The 18988-nt window shown below is 33.4% G+C and overlaps 1 protein-coding gene across 2 annotated transcripts in view; it reads right to left on the minus strand.

Moving 5' to 3' along the window:
• Window positions 1-18988, minus strand: part of LOC118187321 (uncharacterized) — a 1290260-nt gene that overhangs the window by 298378 nt on the left and 972894 nt on the right. For both annotated transcript variants that reach the window (XM_085824924.1, XM_085824923.1), the window contains exon 9: window positions 15588-15733. In XM_085824924.1, the coding sequence (XP_085681050.1) occupies window positions 15588-15733 (146 nt within the window). The remainder of the gene's footprint in view (window positions 1-15587; window positions 15734-18988) is intronic.

Genomic DNA, 18988 nt, shown 5'->3' on the forward strand with positions numbered 1-18988 from the left:
CGCGATATTTAACAGGCCTCGCTATTGTCCATGTTATATGAACAATAAAAAAATGGCAGCACATTGACAAACAATTCTACGATATTTAATGTCCACTGTCAAGAGAAATACATCAACAAGGTTAGGCCTTTTCCAATGCTCGAGTTCAATGTTGACAGTTGTACAGAAGACCAAGAGTCAGTGACGCCACGGTAGAGCAAAACTTGTAGTGAAATAGTTCTTGGTTCACTAGAGTAGCACAGGAATCAAAACAGTAAAGGCTGCAGAAACTTGGAGTGATGCAAAAGTAGTAGTGCAAAGTAAAGTCTTACTTATTTCATATGAAATGAAAGACTACAACCATACTGGCATGAAATGGCGCAATTATCTGAACTATTCTGAAGTATTATCTGAACAGAAAATGCGTCGAATGACGAATGGTGTCTCGAGCTAAAAAATCAAATTGGCAACAAGTGAGTTTCAATAGTATTTTGAGGTAATATCTGACACAGAACTAACTGCCTCAAACATCGTGTTAATATTTTCTGTTGATTAATTCTTATTAATAAAGCTTTGCAGCAAGTGAAATGTAGGACAATGAATTCGGAATGGAGGAAATTAAGGCCAGATTATGTTGCAGGCAGAGATTTTAAAAGATTTGGCACTTACATCATTTTCTTTTTATTTACGATATTGCGTCTCGAGGCCTAAGCTTGGAAGTTAATTATGAAACAACGAAGCAGATATTAGAAGAACATAAAATGCAGCCAAAAAGAAAGATCTGTAACTACTTTAGAAGAGCAAACAAAGATGATTGTGAAAGAAATGTTTTCAAAGAAAAAGGATGGAGAAATGATAAATCTCGTTCATCTGATTCGTGAAATATTTTCAAAATTGGCAAATTGCATAATTTCTATGCAACGTTATCACCCTGATAAAGAAGTAGCAAGTTAACATCATAAACAGTTTCAATGACAATAGCATCAAGACATGTTATTGTCGCTGAAACTGTTTACTCTGCTGTCACTTTAAAACGTAGACAATAACAAATCACCCAGGCTATATGTTTAAAGAAACGGAAGTTCTATGAGTCTACAGCAGAATCGAGTATCCCTAAGAGGCAAAAATGAATACCTTGAGATACCTGAAATAAGGTATCTCAAGAAGACAGTTACCAAATGTTTCTACGTGAAAAGACACCGTGTCCAAAGAATAACATCTCTTACGCATATCTTTCCACTTATCGCTGTTTATGCCCCCTTCGTACAGGTATCAACCAAATATATAACCCCTTCCTGCAACTTAATGTAACTAGCGTTGACCAGGTTCCGCATCAGGAGGCCTCCGTACAGGCAGAACGTGGACACCAATCGTGAAATTACCTCAGAGGATACAAGATATTCCTCTTTGCTATGAACCGAGGGGACTCAATCCCGGATCGCAGACTGATATAAAACAAACTCTCTCAGATCTCACATCGTTGAAACAGGCCACCGGTCACTCGTCTTTCCTCCAGTGAACGGAGACCACGAGGGGAAGAGGCGAAAAATACTAACTCCTTGTTCGTGGCCTTTACGTTACCTGCTCTGATGGCAGAAGCCACTATCGTCTGAAACAGCATAAGCTTCCCTTTCCGACAGTAGGAACCAGCTTGTACAGGTAAAATAAAATTAAACATTTTCGTATCTTTTACACTTTACATTGTGTTTATCTTATCTGTCTCAGGATTTAACGATTTAAATTGTTTCTGCATAGTGCACACAAAATACTGTTGTAAAATTCAAACAATCACAGATCAAACAGAAATCATCTGTAATCAAACAGTAATCATCTGTTGTCCAAGAACGGACTAATTCATTTATCACCAATTCTTATGGAGAAAATACACGCTATAACAAACAAATCGACGCACCAAGAAGGCGTTGTCCGATGGAGACAAAAACTGGTGGATACGAATATTATATACAGAATAAAAAATTATTAAAATTTCAGAACAACTTAATGATTTATTTCAGAGTTGCATAATTTACAAAATAACGAGCTCAATAAGATGTTGACCCACCTCTAGCCTGGATGCAAGCTGCCACACGCGCGTGGCATAGACTGATAAAGCTCTCGGATGGTTTCCTGCGGTATTTCTTGCCAAATTTGCTCCAATTGTTGGGCTATATCATCAACATTCCTTGATAGATGCAGTCGCCTTCCTATCATATCCCAGACATGCTGGATGGGAGAAGATCCGGCTGATCTAGGGAGTGTTTGACAAGCCGTAAGACAGTTCATAGCAACACGTGCCGTATGTGGTCTGGCATTATCTTGCTGAATAATAATGCCAGGATACTGCAAAAGGAACAGAAGTAAAACAGGTCTCAGAATGTCGTCGACCTACCGCTGTACTGTACGTGTGCCTCTAATGGCGACCAAAGGGCTCCGGCTATCAAGAGAAATGGCACCCTAGACCATAACATCTGGTTAAGGGCCTGTGTGGCGCACAATAGTGAAAGCAGAATTGGTACGCTGCTCTGGGTGTCTCCAGATAAGTCTTCGATGATCGTCACGACACAGTTGGAAGCGGGATTCGTCGCTAAAAACTATACGTTCCCAGTCAGTATCATTCCAACTTGTTCCATCATTTCAAACACCACTGTAAGCTGGCTCGAAAGTATGCAGACGTGAGTAGCAGATAGCGTAACGGTCGGTACGAGCGTAGATTTTGCTCTATCAGCCGTCTGTGAATTGTCATGGTGGACAGTGGGCAGGTAGCACGTTTGATGGTTGATAGCGATGAATCCGGTGCTGTGATAGCTGATCTGGTAATCACTCTGTCTTCCCGATCTTTTGTGGCCTTAGGTCGACCGCTACCATTATGACACTGAAATCTGCCATTGTTCACCCATTCGTGTCAGCATCTTCTAATCGTCGCATCGCTTCGACTCATATGACGAGCGATTTTCCGATTTGCCCATTCAAACTCTGACAGTTGCTCGTAATGAGCTCGAATCCTGCGGAGAGGCATTTTGTTAGTCGTTGAAAGGTATCCTAAATCGTAATGCAACAGAAAGTTTTAACAACAGTTCAAGAACAGCTCCTTATATACATTTGCTGGATGTGTAATTTCGATGCGTTGGAGATCATACTATTCATTTATTGGACACCAAATTTTAATCATTTGCACATTTGGTCAAAATATTTATGCATACGTAGTTTCAAAGCACTCGGATGATTCCTTCTTGGTGCGTCGATTTTTTTGTTATGGAGTTTCATTTTGTTTACGAAATTTTCTAATGTCAGTTGTCAGTGAATTAAATTCGTGAATCGATATTTCAGAGTATCCTCTTGATTTTTTCCATATTATCAATAATACTCACACGGAACGTTTGTAACGATGAGGTAGAAAACTTGAACAATTAGCTTTTCATTTCGTATAATAGCGGAAATTCATTTTACGCCATTCTATCATATCGGAATAAATACGATTTTGCTTTGCAACATAGCTTTCGAATCATCATATATATCAGCGACTATTAGTTACTAGTTAATTAAGCTGGTTTTCAATGCAAACATTTAACTATTAATTTACACAGAAATTCTTAAATATATACTTTAAATAAATACACCCGGTGAAAAATGGTTTCATGGCAAATATAATTTTCTAAACTACCTGACAACACGAATAATCCATTGCAAACATAATCAGTGAAGTACTGCTTAATGAAAAGATGTTGTTTCAACATCAGTCATACAAACAGAGTTATTAATTTTAAGTTGGTAAATCTCAGTATTACGTATATATCTCTACGAAAGTAACTTTGCACAAACTAAACTAGATAAAAAGATGAAATTTTGATGTAAACGAAAAACTGTCAACGCGCACCATTTTGACACGTTCTGATATATTTTGACTTTATATATTTGAGATAAAAACTGATTCCTTCCAACATATTGCGGCTGTTGTCTGTTTAAATCCTAAGGTATATGTCTTTCACAAATTCTAAGTCTCTATTGTGGCACTCGAAATAATTCTTATTTATTATCCTTTATCACCTGGATTCACTAGACTGAGTCTCATCTTCTTCCCAGTCGAATTTTAAGTGTGAGGGGGGAATGCGGAATTATCATATTTTCTTGTGCGTGTCTCGTGGTATAATTGGTAGAATATCCAACAAGCGTTGGAAGATGCGTGCTTAAATGGCGATGCTTCCTGCTTCGAAAGCTTTAAATCGTTGCAGATACAGCTATCAGTTTGGTGGATCAGTTATATATAAAGTCATATGTAATAGAAATATGTTTGTGTATCTTAAATTTTAATTTCGATAAGTGACTATTTACATTGAGTGGAACTCAGGAGTTGAGGAATATATACAATCAAAAAATATTAAAGTGTTGTCAGATTGCTTTCAAAACCTTCTTTACATTAATTGTAAAATACGTCTACAAGTTAATATTTTCGCAGGTACAGTAATAAAACCACCAACCGTTTAAACCATGTGTATATGTCTATGGGATGGCACTTTCCTTGAGTTATAGAGGGTGCTTTCCGCCAATCGACAGGAACAAGGATGACGTATTTGCATAATGACGTAGAAACGCAAACACAGAACGCTGGACTTAAATCAAGAATTTTCCTTTAATGTAACATTTGAACGCTAGACTCAGAATTTCCTTTAATTAAAAATGCTTTTTATTCTCATTTTATTATTAACGTTTTATGTGTTAAATTTATTTATTAAATATTTCGTTCTTCGTATTTACGCCACATATATTTCAATTCAATAGCAAATTCACAAAATAGCATTTCTTTAGCATTTCCGATAAGAATTTATAAATACGAGTATCTTTAACTATAAGCATACACATACAGGTATATGCATTTATATAGAACATAATGTGTAATTATTTATATAATGTGTGGTAATATATGAAATGTGTAGTACCAATATATACTGAAAAATACGCAGATTTATGTGAATTATTTAATTTAGCGTTTCTTTGCTCGAACACATGAAACAGTTTCGGTTCTTGAATTCAATATATAGGATAAAATGCTTAAAGCGAATTTTACCATTCAACAAAAACATTTGTAGGGATTATTTTAATTTTCTAATAGTTATTTTTAATCATGAAACCCTTTCCTCTAAATTCTTGTTTTCCACCAACAACTCCCTGCCCGAATGAGATTTCAGTACCGCGTTTTATATAAATGGAGTAGAACCAGTAATTTGTGGGAAGTTAAGTCACATCCGTAGGAAAGCTCAAAAGTTCTCAGTACAGCGTATTTTGCCTTCGGGCTTTAAGCCTATCTTTCTACGTACGGCCGTAGTCCTATATGTTCATTACTCGTTAGTAATAGTAAAAGTACAGCTGTTGCGGATTAATAAATTTCTATTATGCATTTTATTTATGAAATCTGTAAGTCCAATATTCCACGAATAGAAAATATTTCCGTCATTAATTGTGCCATGACGTCTTTCGGTCGTAAAATGTTTTAAAATAGAACACTTTTATTCAATTTATATTCAGTCAGATTTCATCAAAACTTGACTTTATTATTCATGAATTCAATACTGCATAAACAAATTTCCTACTTATTTTCTTCATTAAATAAAACGGCGATTGTTTCATCAAGGGAATACGGTAAATAAGATAGCATTTTTCAAAAATTGCTTTCTTTCTTTGTTTCGAGCTTAATTAAACGCCTGTACGCTAAATTAAATTATAAATATACAGAATAAGCAATGAGTTGTACTGTTCAACTTATATTCGTAAGTACTGGCACATTTTCCAGCTGGCAAAAGGAAACAATTTTTCATTAAATTTTGTATTCGTTCACTTAAATGTGTTAGATTCGATAGAAACATTTACATATGGAAATTTAGAACCATCTCCCTTTTTCTCTCCATCCATTCTAGGAGCAAGAAGGAAAAAAATAAAAACTGCTGGGTTTCTTCCAAGCTAATGAGCATAGGAAAATTAATGGAATTTCTGGAATTGCAGCCATATCTCTAAATTATGCACACTTCATTTGCATTGAGATAATATTTTTGCTTTTATATTTTATTTGTGAATTTGGATACGTACTTCAACGACTATTTGTTTTCATAAAATAATAAGCAAGGATTAACTTCAAAATTTCTGCAAAGCATAAAAGAAATTTAATTAAAATATTCTTCTCGAAGTTTATAATATTCTGGACTTCTAACTAAACAAAATATGAAGTATTGCGCCAAAGTGACAGCTTGTCCTGGTTCGCAGAAAAGATGAACAGTAGAGGCGAAGTCTATTTCATAGAATTGTCCCGACGGAGTGTTAAGAAAATATGGCATCGTAGACACAGATTTCTTTAAGCTTCCCTTCAAGGACATTTTCCTTAATTTCATGACAGACAAATGCAGTTATAAAGAGTTATAAGATGGGGTGCTCCCAAAACTTTCAGATAGCTTTATTCATCCTATAAGTCACACAAATAAAGACCTAATTAAAGTAAATATAACACGCCAAATAACAATTATTGGAGATGCTAAGGCAGTAACAATCAGCGGTAATTTTAATAAATTTGTAATACTAGTTTTTTAAGTTTAAATGTAGAATCTGAAGCAGTGAAAATTACGAGGGAAAGCCTGAGCTCGTGCGATAGCAAGAAAACAAAAGACCTGAATTCCATGAAAAAAGTAAACTAAGCTATGGGTGCCATCTATTGACCGCCAAATGAAAACATCCGTGAAGTATTTTTCTTAAAGGACTGGAATTTAAATCATTAAGTAGAACAAATATATATATATATATATATATATATATATACATATATAAATGTGAAACGTTTTAGAAAATCCTATTCGCTAGCGGTAGATTTTTTTTTGGATTGAATGGAAATGTGGAATGTAATTTTATGACGAATAACTTTGGACAATAGAGAGTTTATGTGTTTCTTTTTTCTTTTTTTTAACATTTGTTTCATGCTCCTTAGTGCGAAATTTCAAGGCTCCCTTAGTTTGAGTTTTGGAGCTCTTAGTGCCTTAGTTTAGTAATGTAGTTTAATATACGTTGGTCAAAACTAAAGAAAGAAATAATAAAGGAAGTCTGAAAGAAGTGATGAAACCTAATTTAGAAATTCGATGTTAAGGAATAGCATACTGACACCAAGGGATATATTAAATATCCAAATTACGAGCCGGAAAATATTCTCAAGACAAAGAATAAGTGAATTAATGAATTAAGTTCCCCAAAATAAGTAAATCGGCTTGCTTTTTCATATATCGCATAGATCACTGCAGATATCACATAGAGGATCTCATGCGCTAAGTACATGGTTTTCAATAACCTATTTGACAAACTTTACAAAAGAACACTCTAAAGAAACTAGCAACTAGCAGCATGAGTAACAATACTTTTGAAAGTCAAAATCTCTCACTAAAGCTTCAGAAGTGGATTGGTCGGGTTAACTGAGTACAGTAAAGTACACAAGGCCTGTTTGTCCGAGAGGAGGGATGCCCTTGTGAAGAATTTTCAATAGTAATCTGGCTCTAATAAAGCGACACATGTGGAAAGCATAAACCTTAAAACGTTGACCTAAAAAAGCTCGTTGGCCTAAATTCGAGCACAGGAAAGACTATCAATGTTCAGCATTTTTTGATCGCCTCGGTTATGCTGCATAAATGAAGCTGAGGAAACAGAAACATGCGGCCACATGAGAAGAAGAAGGAAAAATTATGAGAATTTTCTAGCTAAATGACAGGAAACGGAACTCAAGCGCAATCCATTGATGGAAAAGTAAACGTAAAGTAAGTTTCTTTAAATATTAACTGATAAAAGAATTTAGAACTGGTATCATTAATTACAACTTAAAGTGCTTTATTCACATGAAATTTCTCTAAAACATTTTATAATTTTATTTGAATACTTTTAGTTGCAGAGACACGCATGTTGGGATTCCTTTTACTTGCATTTACGGGTATCGGACGATTTATGAAAGGTTGTACTAGTTTCTGACGTTATGCCAATTCTTGGTGCTAACCCCGATTTCTGTAGCGTTATTTAACCAGCTTTAAAGTAACTAATATATTTATATCAGGATCTTCAAAAAAGAAAAGTGCTATTAAAGAATTAAATAAAATAAAGTACACCAGAACAGCTAAAAATATAAGAAAATGATATCCTAAGAATCGAATGCTGTTATTGACACGATGTAGTCAGCTGAATACGGCCGACACAGCAGTAATAGACTAGAACAATAACCTGCAGGACGTTTGTACTCATAGAGCTCTAAAGCTTCTGGAAAAACTGCAGGGCCTAATAAATTAGTAGAAACAGACAAAAGCCATTTTACGAAGTGAAAAATTGAAGCAGGTCGAATACTGATTATTTATTAAGTAAATATGCGTCAGTTACTTAATTCCTCTGGAACGATTGGCTCAACTTTGACGAAAGCACTGCAAACTTTCATGGCTCGACCGCAGCCAGTTTTCTGGGTTGGCGGGATAATATGTAACTACCAGTAGATTTTAATATAAGAAGTAATGTATCGATGTAGGCAGAACATAGTTGTGATCATTTTCAAAGCAATCTGTTAAATGTCCCTGTCTCTCTTCAAAGACATTTTTGGAAGTCATTTTCTAGCATGTGCTTCTGAACTACATTAATAGCTTTAATTATTTCTAATGTTGACTCGAATTTTAAACCATTACGTTCTTCAAAAATTTAGGAAATGGAAGAAATTACTGAAGACCGAAGGGGTAGATGCTAAATATTTTTTATCTTTCTTTTTTTAAAAAAAGTAACGTGTATCCAAGTCGTGAACGAGTATCATCACTGTGGAATTTAAGTCATATTTTTGAAAATGTGGGTATTTGCTTTCGATATGTTCTATAAGCGTTAATAACTCAGACTCATAACAGTTACTATTAAAAGGACAAAAAAAATGATGACAAAAAAAATCCATCCTTCTCATTACAGTTAATACGTCTGATAAAAAAATCTCTTATTATATTTGCTATTTCTTACTAAATGCACTTCGAATTCATTCTTATGTACAATTCAATTTAAATTTATTTTTGTAATATACAGATAAATTAAATTGACTTCATATTTACTAGAAATTTAAGTTTATAGGCAATACACAAATGTAAGCGTTTTTTAAAATAGGTAGCCTTTGTGGCTAAGATCAAATATGTAGTTCTTTTGGTTAGTAGCTCACAGTAGGACTTAAAAACGGTATGGTAGCTCAGAAGCTTCATACGTTTGGTGACCACTGCTCTAACACCATCCGGTTAATTTATTGATTAGGCTATGTTTTTAAATGATGGCCAAATTTTTTAACAAAGAGTTCTCGGACGCTTAATACATTCTTTATTTTTTCAATCAACTGTTAGCGCATGTGAATTTCTTTGCATACCTACGAATTTCACAAAAAGCTTAGTTTTATCAGTTCCTTCACAGAGCATAGTGAGCAAGAAAATTTATTTTTTGTATAAGAATCTTGATTAATTAACGAATTACGACACGGGAAAAAAGCTCTGATATTCGTGGAATCATAATTTAAATTATAAAAGCGTTTAAAGAAATTTCCATTTAGATAACTAAAGCATCAAGGCATATTTGTTGCAAACGTACGAGAAAAAAATTTGAAATTAAAACATTACATTGTACTAAATCCGGAATGGCTAGGTTTGTCTGCTCATGTACAGTTTATTAAAATAAATAGTATAAAGCAACAGAAGGTTTTAACTTGATTTTTATTTCAAGCACTTATCTCTTTGTCGTTTTCATGCTTAATATTTTATTCTTAAACAGAAATTTAAATTATATTTAAATTGCAATCAGAGCTAAGGAAACAAGAAAAATATAAATTTTTCTCTTTAAAAGTTGCTTGTGGTGCATTTTCAGAATGATATGTCCTTTCGTTTTGCGCAAGAAGTTACAATAATATTGGAGTTTGCTAGGATAATTAGTAGTCTATCTGGATGGAATATTCGTGCTTGAGTTTTCGTACTAAACACTGCGTGAAGAGGACAAGCAAGAATGTGAGAAATAATATTCTTCACATTAGTTTAATTGCTTATTACGAAATGCCTTTTCCACAATTACTATTTATTATTTAATTCATTTGCTTTTTGCTGTTTTATTCTTCATCTTCAAAGAGAATTTATGAATAATAATTATCAATAATAATAATGGAATATGGTGTTCTCTGGAAAAATTATAATACTTTAATTAGTTTGTGGCTTGAGGAGTAATGAAGACTTGTTTAGGGATAAAAATAAAACCAACAGTTTGCATATTGAATATAATTTGCATATTGAATACATTATTGGAGCTGGAAGCGATATCTACTTTCTGCCTATGTTTTTCTAATTACCAAAATTTAATTAATTATGCTTAACAATATCTGCCTTAAAAAAGTTATAAGATTTCTAATAAATTCAAGTTCACCGTCTTTAGTATTAATTAAAATACCTCGACCAAATCTTCCACCTCAGAACACAACTGTTTTATTTAAAGGCAGCTTGTTAATTTAATATATTTAAAGCCATCTTCTTAATTATTAACTTGCTGTTGTTCGTTGTGGTTGTTAATTTATGATTGTTATATTTAAAGCCATATTGTTATAAGTTATTCAAGTTCAGAACACAGCTGTTGTATTTAAAGCCAATAGAAACTAATCAATAAGAGTGAATTTATCGGTAAGTGTAGATAAAAGCTACAACAGCGTTAACAGTTGGCTGGCGCTAAGGCATTTTGTTCATGATATTCTCTCCCAGTGTAGCTGCGAGAATTCATAATGTTGAACATGGTATTTGACTTATGTAAGAGAGTGCATTTTTTAATAGTTTCATAGCATATATTTTTAACATTTTTATTAAATAGCTTATTTTAAATTTGTGTACCTTACATAGAATCTGAGTTTGACAAAAGTAGGTTGTCAATCAAAATTTAATCTGTAATCCATCGTACATCGGCAATGGTAATCAACAAATAAATGAAATTTTGTACTTAGTAATATTTTCTTTTATCACCAAATGTATGCGTAATTTTTTACCACTGACTGTTGCAAAAATGACACCCAGAATGATCAACGTGACACCTCATTATGCCAACAAAGCACCGACCGAAATCCTCAATAAATCCGGAGATAACTAAGCAATATCGATTTACAGTAAATTCTTGCCAGTTTGTGGGGAAACATAACAATTCGAAGTAATGTGTGTCAATAACCTTAAAGATTTTCTAGTGCTGATTGCAACATTTACGACCAGCTACGGTTACGTGGACAATCAACCGTCGAAACCGATGAAAATGCATTAGTAACTGGAGACTGAATCTAAATTCACAAATTTATCACTATTAGACAGGTCATAGCACTGGTATTGCAAAAGGAATTTTTTTATTGTTTATCCAACGATTGGAACGCAGAAAATTTTCTGTTCATTGGGTTGCAAACCACTGAAGAAGGAGGAAGTTGATACCACTGAAGATAGTTGATGGAATGGACATGCAATCTTATAATAGATACAATTATGGTAGTGCAAACGGATCGTACGAAAATGAGGACCGTTTTCAAAAGGCAAAAGGACCAGTCCTTGTATCTAGAAAATCCACTTTCTCTAGTTCTTAATATTATCAAGCTACAGTAGAATGTAAGTACTTTTTGACAGACCTTTCAATTTTATGTACATTGCAGCTAAGTTAAGACTCTAAACAAAATGCTGTTTGTTGATAGTATCGAAGTTAAGAGCCAGAGGGGAAGTTATAAGCATTTCTCAAATTTGCAAAGTACTGATTTTCTTGGCAAGATCAGATTTTGCAGCATACTTATTTCTCTTTTTCGTGGTATATCTATAGTAACATAATTTTGTTTTATAGCAAAATTTTGTTATATAACAAAATTACATTTTTAATAACATTTGAATCTATAACTTGTTTATAGCCAAAAATGCAAAATCAGTAGGATAACTTTAAGATTCATAAAACATTAAGATTTAAGATTCATAAAACATTAAGATTTAAGATTCATAAAACATTTTAATGCGGCACTCAAAATATCTTTTTATATTAAAATTTCAGAAGAATTTGTTTGTAAATAAATGTTTTACTTTGGGCTATGGAAGGCATTTTGTAACTGAATTATACACTCTAAAAATGATAGTACAGATTAAATAAATATTTATAGCAGGAAACTGTTATTATTCAGTTTAGAAAACTTTTGGATAAATCACGTTATTTAGAAGCTAAGAAAATATTGAAAAACATTTAGATATATCATAAATACATAAAACGTAAGCGGAAAATAACATAGTTTACCATTTACTAGCTTAAATATTCCATAAATGTACTATGAAGGTGCTTTACATTTCATTTAGAGTATTAATGATGCATTAAATGAATATTTTGTATTTGCATAGCTTATGAAAATATCGAAGTAAGTACAGACAGGAAATCGAGAACATTTATAAAAGGATACATAAACAGAGTAGATAAACATAAAGCAGTGAACTAATGTATTATAAATGTGATCGTCTTCTTTATGTTTATAGAAACGTTTTCTTCTCTCTTGTTTAATAAATTGTAGAAATACAAATAACATAAAATATAAAAGATGTGCTTGAGTGTGATGTTATGTTATCAAAATTTTTTTCAGTCATTAGTATGTTTTTATATTACATACGTGTTCATAGAGCGGAGGATAAAAATTACACCCTAAATTTTGCAAATGTAACGCCCCACTAGGGCCTAATTTTTGAGACCGATGAATACTGGAAGTTTTGATTCTAGGCGACTGCACTGGCTACATGGTCAATTTTTCCCATATTTAACGTGAATATGAACCATTTTTCCTTAGAAAGTCCTCCACGAAGGCATCCCTTACCTTAGGCAGATATCCCCTGTGCCATGTTTAAATGATATATGCCATATTTAAATAACCTAACCTTGCAACCATTCCTGACCATTGATTCAAATAATATATAATGCCATCCTTGTTTCCAAAACTGCAATTATTATAATAATAATTCGAATAATTCTAAGAAAACAGATTTCAGGAACGCACTGCAGGCCCTATGAGTGGCCAAGCAGTGTAAACGACTGAACAGTAGCAGGAGTATGGGTGAATCCATTGATCGCACGGGGGACTTAATGAATTGCCTTATCTGTAACGTAAATACGAAGCAGTTTCCTTTATAATGCCCTCCACGAATATATCCCTATTTTTAGGCTAGTTTTCGTATACTTCGAATTGATGTACTAATATTAATTCATTACAGCAGGCCAAAAGGTTTAAGAAAATCAGAGTAAATTCCTTTTTTAATTACTAAGTAAAATAAAGTCAAATTTCCTTTTATTTTTACTTAAACTTTACTTAAGGAGAAATACAATTTCTCTTTATCTTATCCTTTAGAGCAATGCTTTATTAGAGAAACAGTTTTATAAATATAACATTTGAATAAAATATGTGATAAATCGCAGTTCAGTAATAATCAGAACAGTTTGTTTTGGTTTGTTTGATTATGGCATAGCAGGAGGTGATGGCTACCTCTTCAAGGGAAGGAATGCTTTAGTGAAGGATTTTCGAAGGGAACTAACTTGTTACACGTGGGAAAACTACGAAAATGCCCTTGCAGATACCCCGTTCATCAGAATTTGACGCTGGTTGACCCCTCCTCGCTCCCATTGTTTAGCGATTTTACCCCTCGGTCACTATTAAACCACTAATGGAATGGAAAAATAAGACTTATTTAAGTTTGCTTACAGAAATGTATTATCTCCATTAATCATGTCTTCATATCAATAAGTCAGGTCCATTACAATTAATTACATTTCTGTTTTATTATCAGAATACATAATTTCCACTGAAATTATTTCTGATGCTCGTTTAGTCATACGGAGGTATGTTAACAACGTTGACTATATTACCCATATACTAACTCAAAACTACGACTTAGTAGTTTTCTATTCTAGCACCTAAGCACATAACAAATAGGAAAATTTGTGCTGAATTGTTCCTGATGGAAACTGGTTCTAGTTTCATTTTCATTGCAATCCACTAATCTCAGCTAAGTGCACCCTTTTATAAAGCACTCAAAGTATAAGCTTCGAAAACTTTGTACCGTTTACGCACTGCGTCATTTGAACACATTTGCTGTATCCTAGCGAGAACGTTTATGGCTAAAAATATCTATAATGAGTTGAAAAATATCTATAATGAGTTGAAAAGTGAGAAATAACACTTCTCTAGGGAAAAATAGTAAATACGGAGATTTTCATTTCTAAATAAATGGGGCTGTTAGCGCTTATAATGTACTCTCGATTATTAGGCAACGGACGGTTTTCGCTGCATAGGTTGAAATAAATCGTTTCTGAAACAATTTGCGGCGCTATTGATTTTTATAATGATAGCTTCCAGGATACTTCAATCCACTTTTCACTGTACGCTGTTAATATTTTGTGATTTTCTTTAGTGGCAATTAACTGGTTTGCTTAAAAAGTAAACAAGGATTTTTCCGATCATGCATTAGAATGAATTACTACAAGGAAAAAAATGTTTAAGTAGCATGTGCAACTGAATATCACGAGAGATGTTATCGTAACGTTTTGTAGACGAAGGTTTAGTTTGTTAAAAATACAAGATAAATAAAAAAAAGTATTTAATTATATCTAATTAGGTATTTTTCCGACCTACCGGGATAGCGGTTAGGGAAGCTAGGGACTATACCGAAGTGCCCGGGTCCAAACCCCAAAAATGCATGGATGCTTGTAAATGTAAAGGACCAGTGCAGTCTTGGGGCACTCTAAATACGAGGGGAGCCGAACGTCCTCTCGAGAGTTTGGTGTTAGGGGAAGAAGGGGTAAGAGACTCTCGGACCCATTTTCCCAGTGTACTCTCCGTCACATTTAAGAGCGGAACTAAGCAAATATGCCCTGTATGGTGCTGAAGGCTCTTGCCAATAACAGACGTAGTCTTGCACTCCTTGCCAGAAGGAATTTCGTAGGCGTGTTCTGATGTTACTGTCAGACAAGTGAGATAAGTCACAACAACATATTTTAGCGATATTTAAATACCCATTATTTAACCGCACTTTAATTTAAAACCGTAAACCCTGTTTTTATGATATGAAATCTTTGTCATGGAAAGTGAACTAACTGTGAAGAAACTCGTATAATTCATCAGTTTAATTCTAAAAATACATATTTGATGCATAAAATTTGGACTCAGCATCAACTTTGAAACAAATACTTTTAATTTGATATAAATAACGAAACAGTATCTATCTTTTTTTACACGATTTTTCGGTATTTCTTTCAATTACTGGTTATTCTCGTGGCAATAATGATCATGCAATTAAATATACGTTTTCTAAATACCTCAAAATTCTACAGTGATTTTCATTTTGAAAAGAAAAAGGATTTGAGAATCTCTTATTTGTAGACATATATTTATGTTTCAGCTTACAAATGATTGTTTTTCTGAAATGTTTACCGTGGTAATCACTTCTTTCATATAGCGATGACTTACGCATTAAAATGTAGCATAACATGCTTTTGATTTTAGGTACTAGGCTTCCATTATTGATCGCAACACAGTTGCATTTCTGTTTTGTTGTATTTACATAATTGCTTACCTGGTTCCCACTCGAAACTTATGTAGTTTCTGTCAACAGTATATTTTCCTATAGATCTGCTTTTTAGCGTCTCCTCCATGATGCTCTTGGCTTGGTGGCTATCTTCCTTTTCCCCAAAGAAATGAAACTGGACAACTGCTCCTGGCCTAAAAAAAATTCAATAAATATGATATTTATCATGAATTATTATCACGAAAAGCATGATCGCTATGGAAATGTTCGGAGGGGGGTGAATAGCCAAATAATATTCAATGTTACCGGCAATTAATGAAAACAGATATTTTATAGAATTCCTAGGCAGCATATAGAATACCGAAAACTGGATGTCAAAGTAAGAAAAACAATAATATTTCATATATTTTGTAAGAATTCTATGCAGTGTCAAAAGGCAAACCTAGAAATATTCCCTCTATTCATGTTTCTAATATCATTTGGCAAGGCACGTGACTTCCCACGTTTGCCTCAGACGGATAATTCGCCAATTCCATTTTAGCCTTTGTGTGGAAGTTACAGAATGCGACGTATGCAAATTGTTTCACAACTATTTATTCAATTAAAATTACAGTCACTTAATGTCTTCTGCAAAATAAGCATCTTGGGAAGCCACATAATGTTGTAGAGCACTCTTCATAGTAGTGCTCGAGCTCGCATGTTTGAGTTGCCTTCAGGTGGTTTTGAAGTGGGATTTTAATCTTGGAAATAGAAAAATGTCACATGAACACACCTAGGGGGAATAAAGATGCTGAGTTAACCACAGGAAGTTTTTGCTTGCCCAAAACGCATTAACAGAAAATTCAGTGTGACAAGCTGTATTGCCGTGATGCAGTACCTCGCTGGCCCTGATTCTCGGTCTTACACACATGAGCCTTTTCTCGAAGTCTTTCCAGAACTTCTCAGTAAAAGTGTTGGTTTATCGTTCGGGTTGGAGGCATAATCCCTTTGTGGATGACTCTCTAGGCCGTCCAAAAAACAAACAGCTGCTTTCTGATCTTCAACTCTCTCATTTTTACTTTTGTTTCGTTGTATTGATGAATTTAAGAAGTGCCATTCTTGGCTGTCACGCTTCATTTTTGGATCGACTTGTGACGCAGAAAAATCTGGTGAATAAGTGTGTGGTTCAATTTTAACTTTTCCTATCAGGTTAACTGTCAAGTCACGATCAGAACACATAAGATACGAATTATGGCAACATTTATGTTAAATAAATGCTTTATTTGTTTTGTAGAGATTCGTTTCATTGATTATTCATTTATAAGTTCTCAAACTTTACAAAAGTTTAAAAGTTCACAACTTTTGTCTAATTTATTAGATGCATAATACACACGTACATATAAAGGCAAACAAATTTTTATACGTAATGAACCCACAAAACATCATCAAAACTCTTATATTTATAAACATTGACATGAATAGAATAATTCATCAAACACGTTTCTAAAACCACCTATAATCCTAAGCAGCATGGTTTCTAAAATATGCGGCTCCACCAATGGCCGAATGTTAGGACTGCTGAATACCGTGGTTCGTACCAGGTTCGATCCCAAACGAAATGGCTTGTTGCATTATTAGTTTTACCCACTGTGACATGAATGATTCAACTCCCCTTAAAACGTGTTCCACGAAGGCGTGCCTTCCTTTAAGCAGATATCCCTTATGTGCTTGACCATATTTAGATAACCTAATCTATTCGAAAATATACGTAAATTATCGGCTGGAAAAGATATGCATATATATGCACCTAAAAATATAGCAGCACTTTCGGGACCATAGGACCATATATGTATCCAGTACAAAACGGTAATTTATGTGACGCTTAAAAAAGTATTTTTACATTTTTTACCATTTTATTAAGATTTTCATACATTTTATTGCTTTCAAATATCATCATCAAAGAGCTTAGCTCGTTAGTAACGGGTTAAACAAAATATTGTAGGGTATGAATATGTTTAACATTCAACAAGAGCACTTCGAAATTCGTAAAATTGTTCTATATTACTTCTTTAGTTTGACAAATATGATCACATATTTTTTAACTATGATTTCTATTTCATTAAGAAGTCTTCTCGAAAATGCAGCATATCTAGGGTTTTCCATATGAAATATTTTCCACCTGTAAAGAGTTCTTAAACACAATTTAATTACAGCAAAAACAATTCTGAAAACGATAAGGCACAGGCACATTTTGCATAGCCTTTTGTTCAGTATGATACTTGATATTCACCATCAAAAACATCTGCCAATTTAGTTTCATTTTTCATCTCGAGAAATAAAAACTTAAACTTCCTTTTCTTATCTGTTGGTGGAAAGATAGAAATAATCCGATTGGCAGATATCTTTTATTCTGTTAAAAGCATTCACGCAACAGTTGAAAACAAGAGAAGCATTGCGTGGAAATTTCTTTTATTTTGGGGAATGTAGAGTTTTCGCTCTTCATCCAACCAAAAGAGAATTGAAAGCACGTGACATTTTATGGAATTACTGATATTTATTTCGTTCTTTTATTTATTTATCATTCTAGGTAGAAGTCTGTTATCTGACTCTAGGAAATCAATTTGTGTATTTTCTTTGCTCCAGAATGTTAAGAGGAAGATAAAAAGTTATCACTGAAATTCGATCTCCTTTTTTTTAAAAAAATATTACTTTTTATGGATGACAAAAAGAGCTGATATTTCTTACATATCGGATAAGAAATAAATACATGATTTGTGGAATAAAATAAATATTATTAAAAATAAGATACCAGAATATAAGAAAGGCACGAGATATCGAGAAACCAGAACTTTTAAATGCTTTTATGTTTTTTTCTTACGAAAGCTTGATGCATCTACGGTGCCCTCTTCGGGACCGGAAGTATTGACCTTCGATTTGTTAGCTGGATTTGTTAGCTTTGGTTTCTAACCACCTATACCACGAAAGCGAGTACGGAAGATACCTTAATATAGCAATAAAAGTAACTCTTTAAAATAGTACTTACTGCTTTTCCACTACATACAGGATGTCCTGATGATAAAGTGGATAAATACAGGGTGTCCTGTTGAAAGACATTAGATGCTAACCATCTAACTTTATTTCTTGATGAGTAATCCCTTAAAACATGTATTCTTGGTTTACACATCCCTATGGGTGCGACAACCACTTAACATCATATGTACAACTAATCATATGTGAAGACGTTAGCTGGCAATTAGTAATTATATTTCATATTATTATTAAATAACAATAAGATTAAGAAACCTCATGAATATTTCGATATTTTGTAATAGTTAGATAATTTTAAATACCTTATTTTAAAACCAGTTTTAGGTCACTTTCAATATATTGTTTCCGAAATAACGAATAATGAAACAAATGAAAATCAATTTGTGATCTATTGTATTAGAATTAAGGTTTCTTATAGCTTT

Source organism: Stegodyphus dumicola, chromosome 10 (genome assembly GCF_044657685.1).
Source record: "Stegodyphus dumicola isolate Sdum_Otavi_A_Nest chromosome 10, ASM4465768v1".
Lineage (NCBI taxonomy): Eukaryota > Metazoa > Arthropoda > Arachnida > Araneae > Eresidae > Stegodyphus > Stegodyphus dumicola.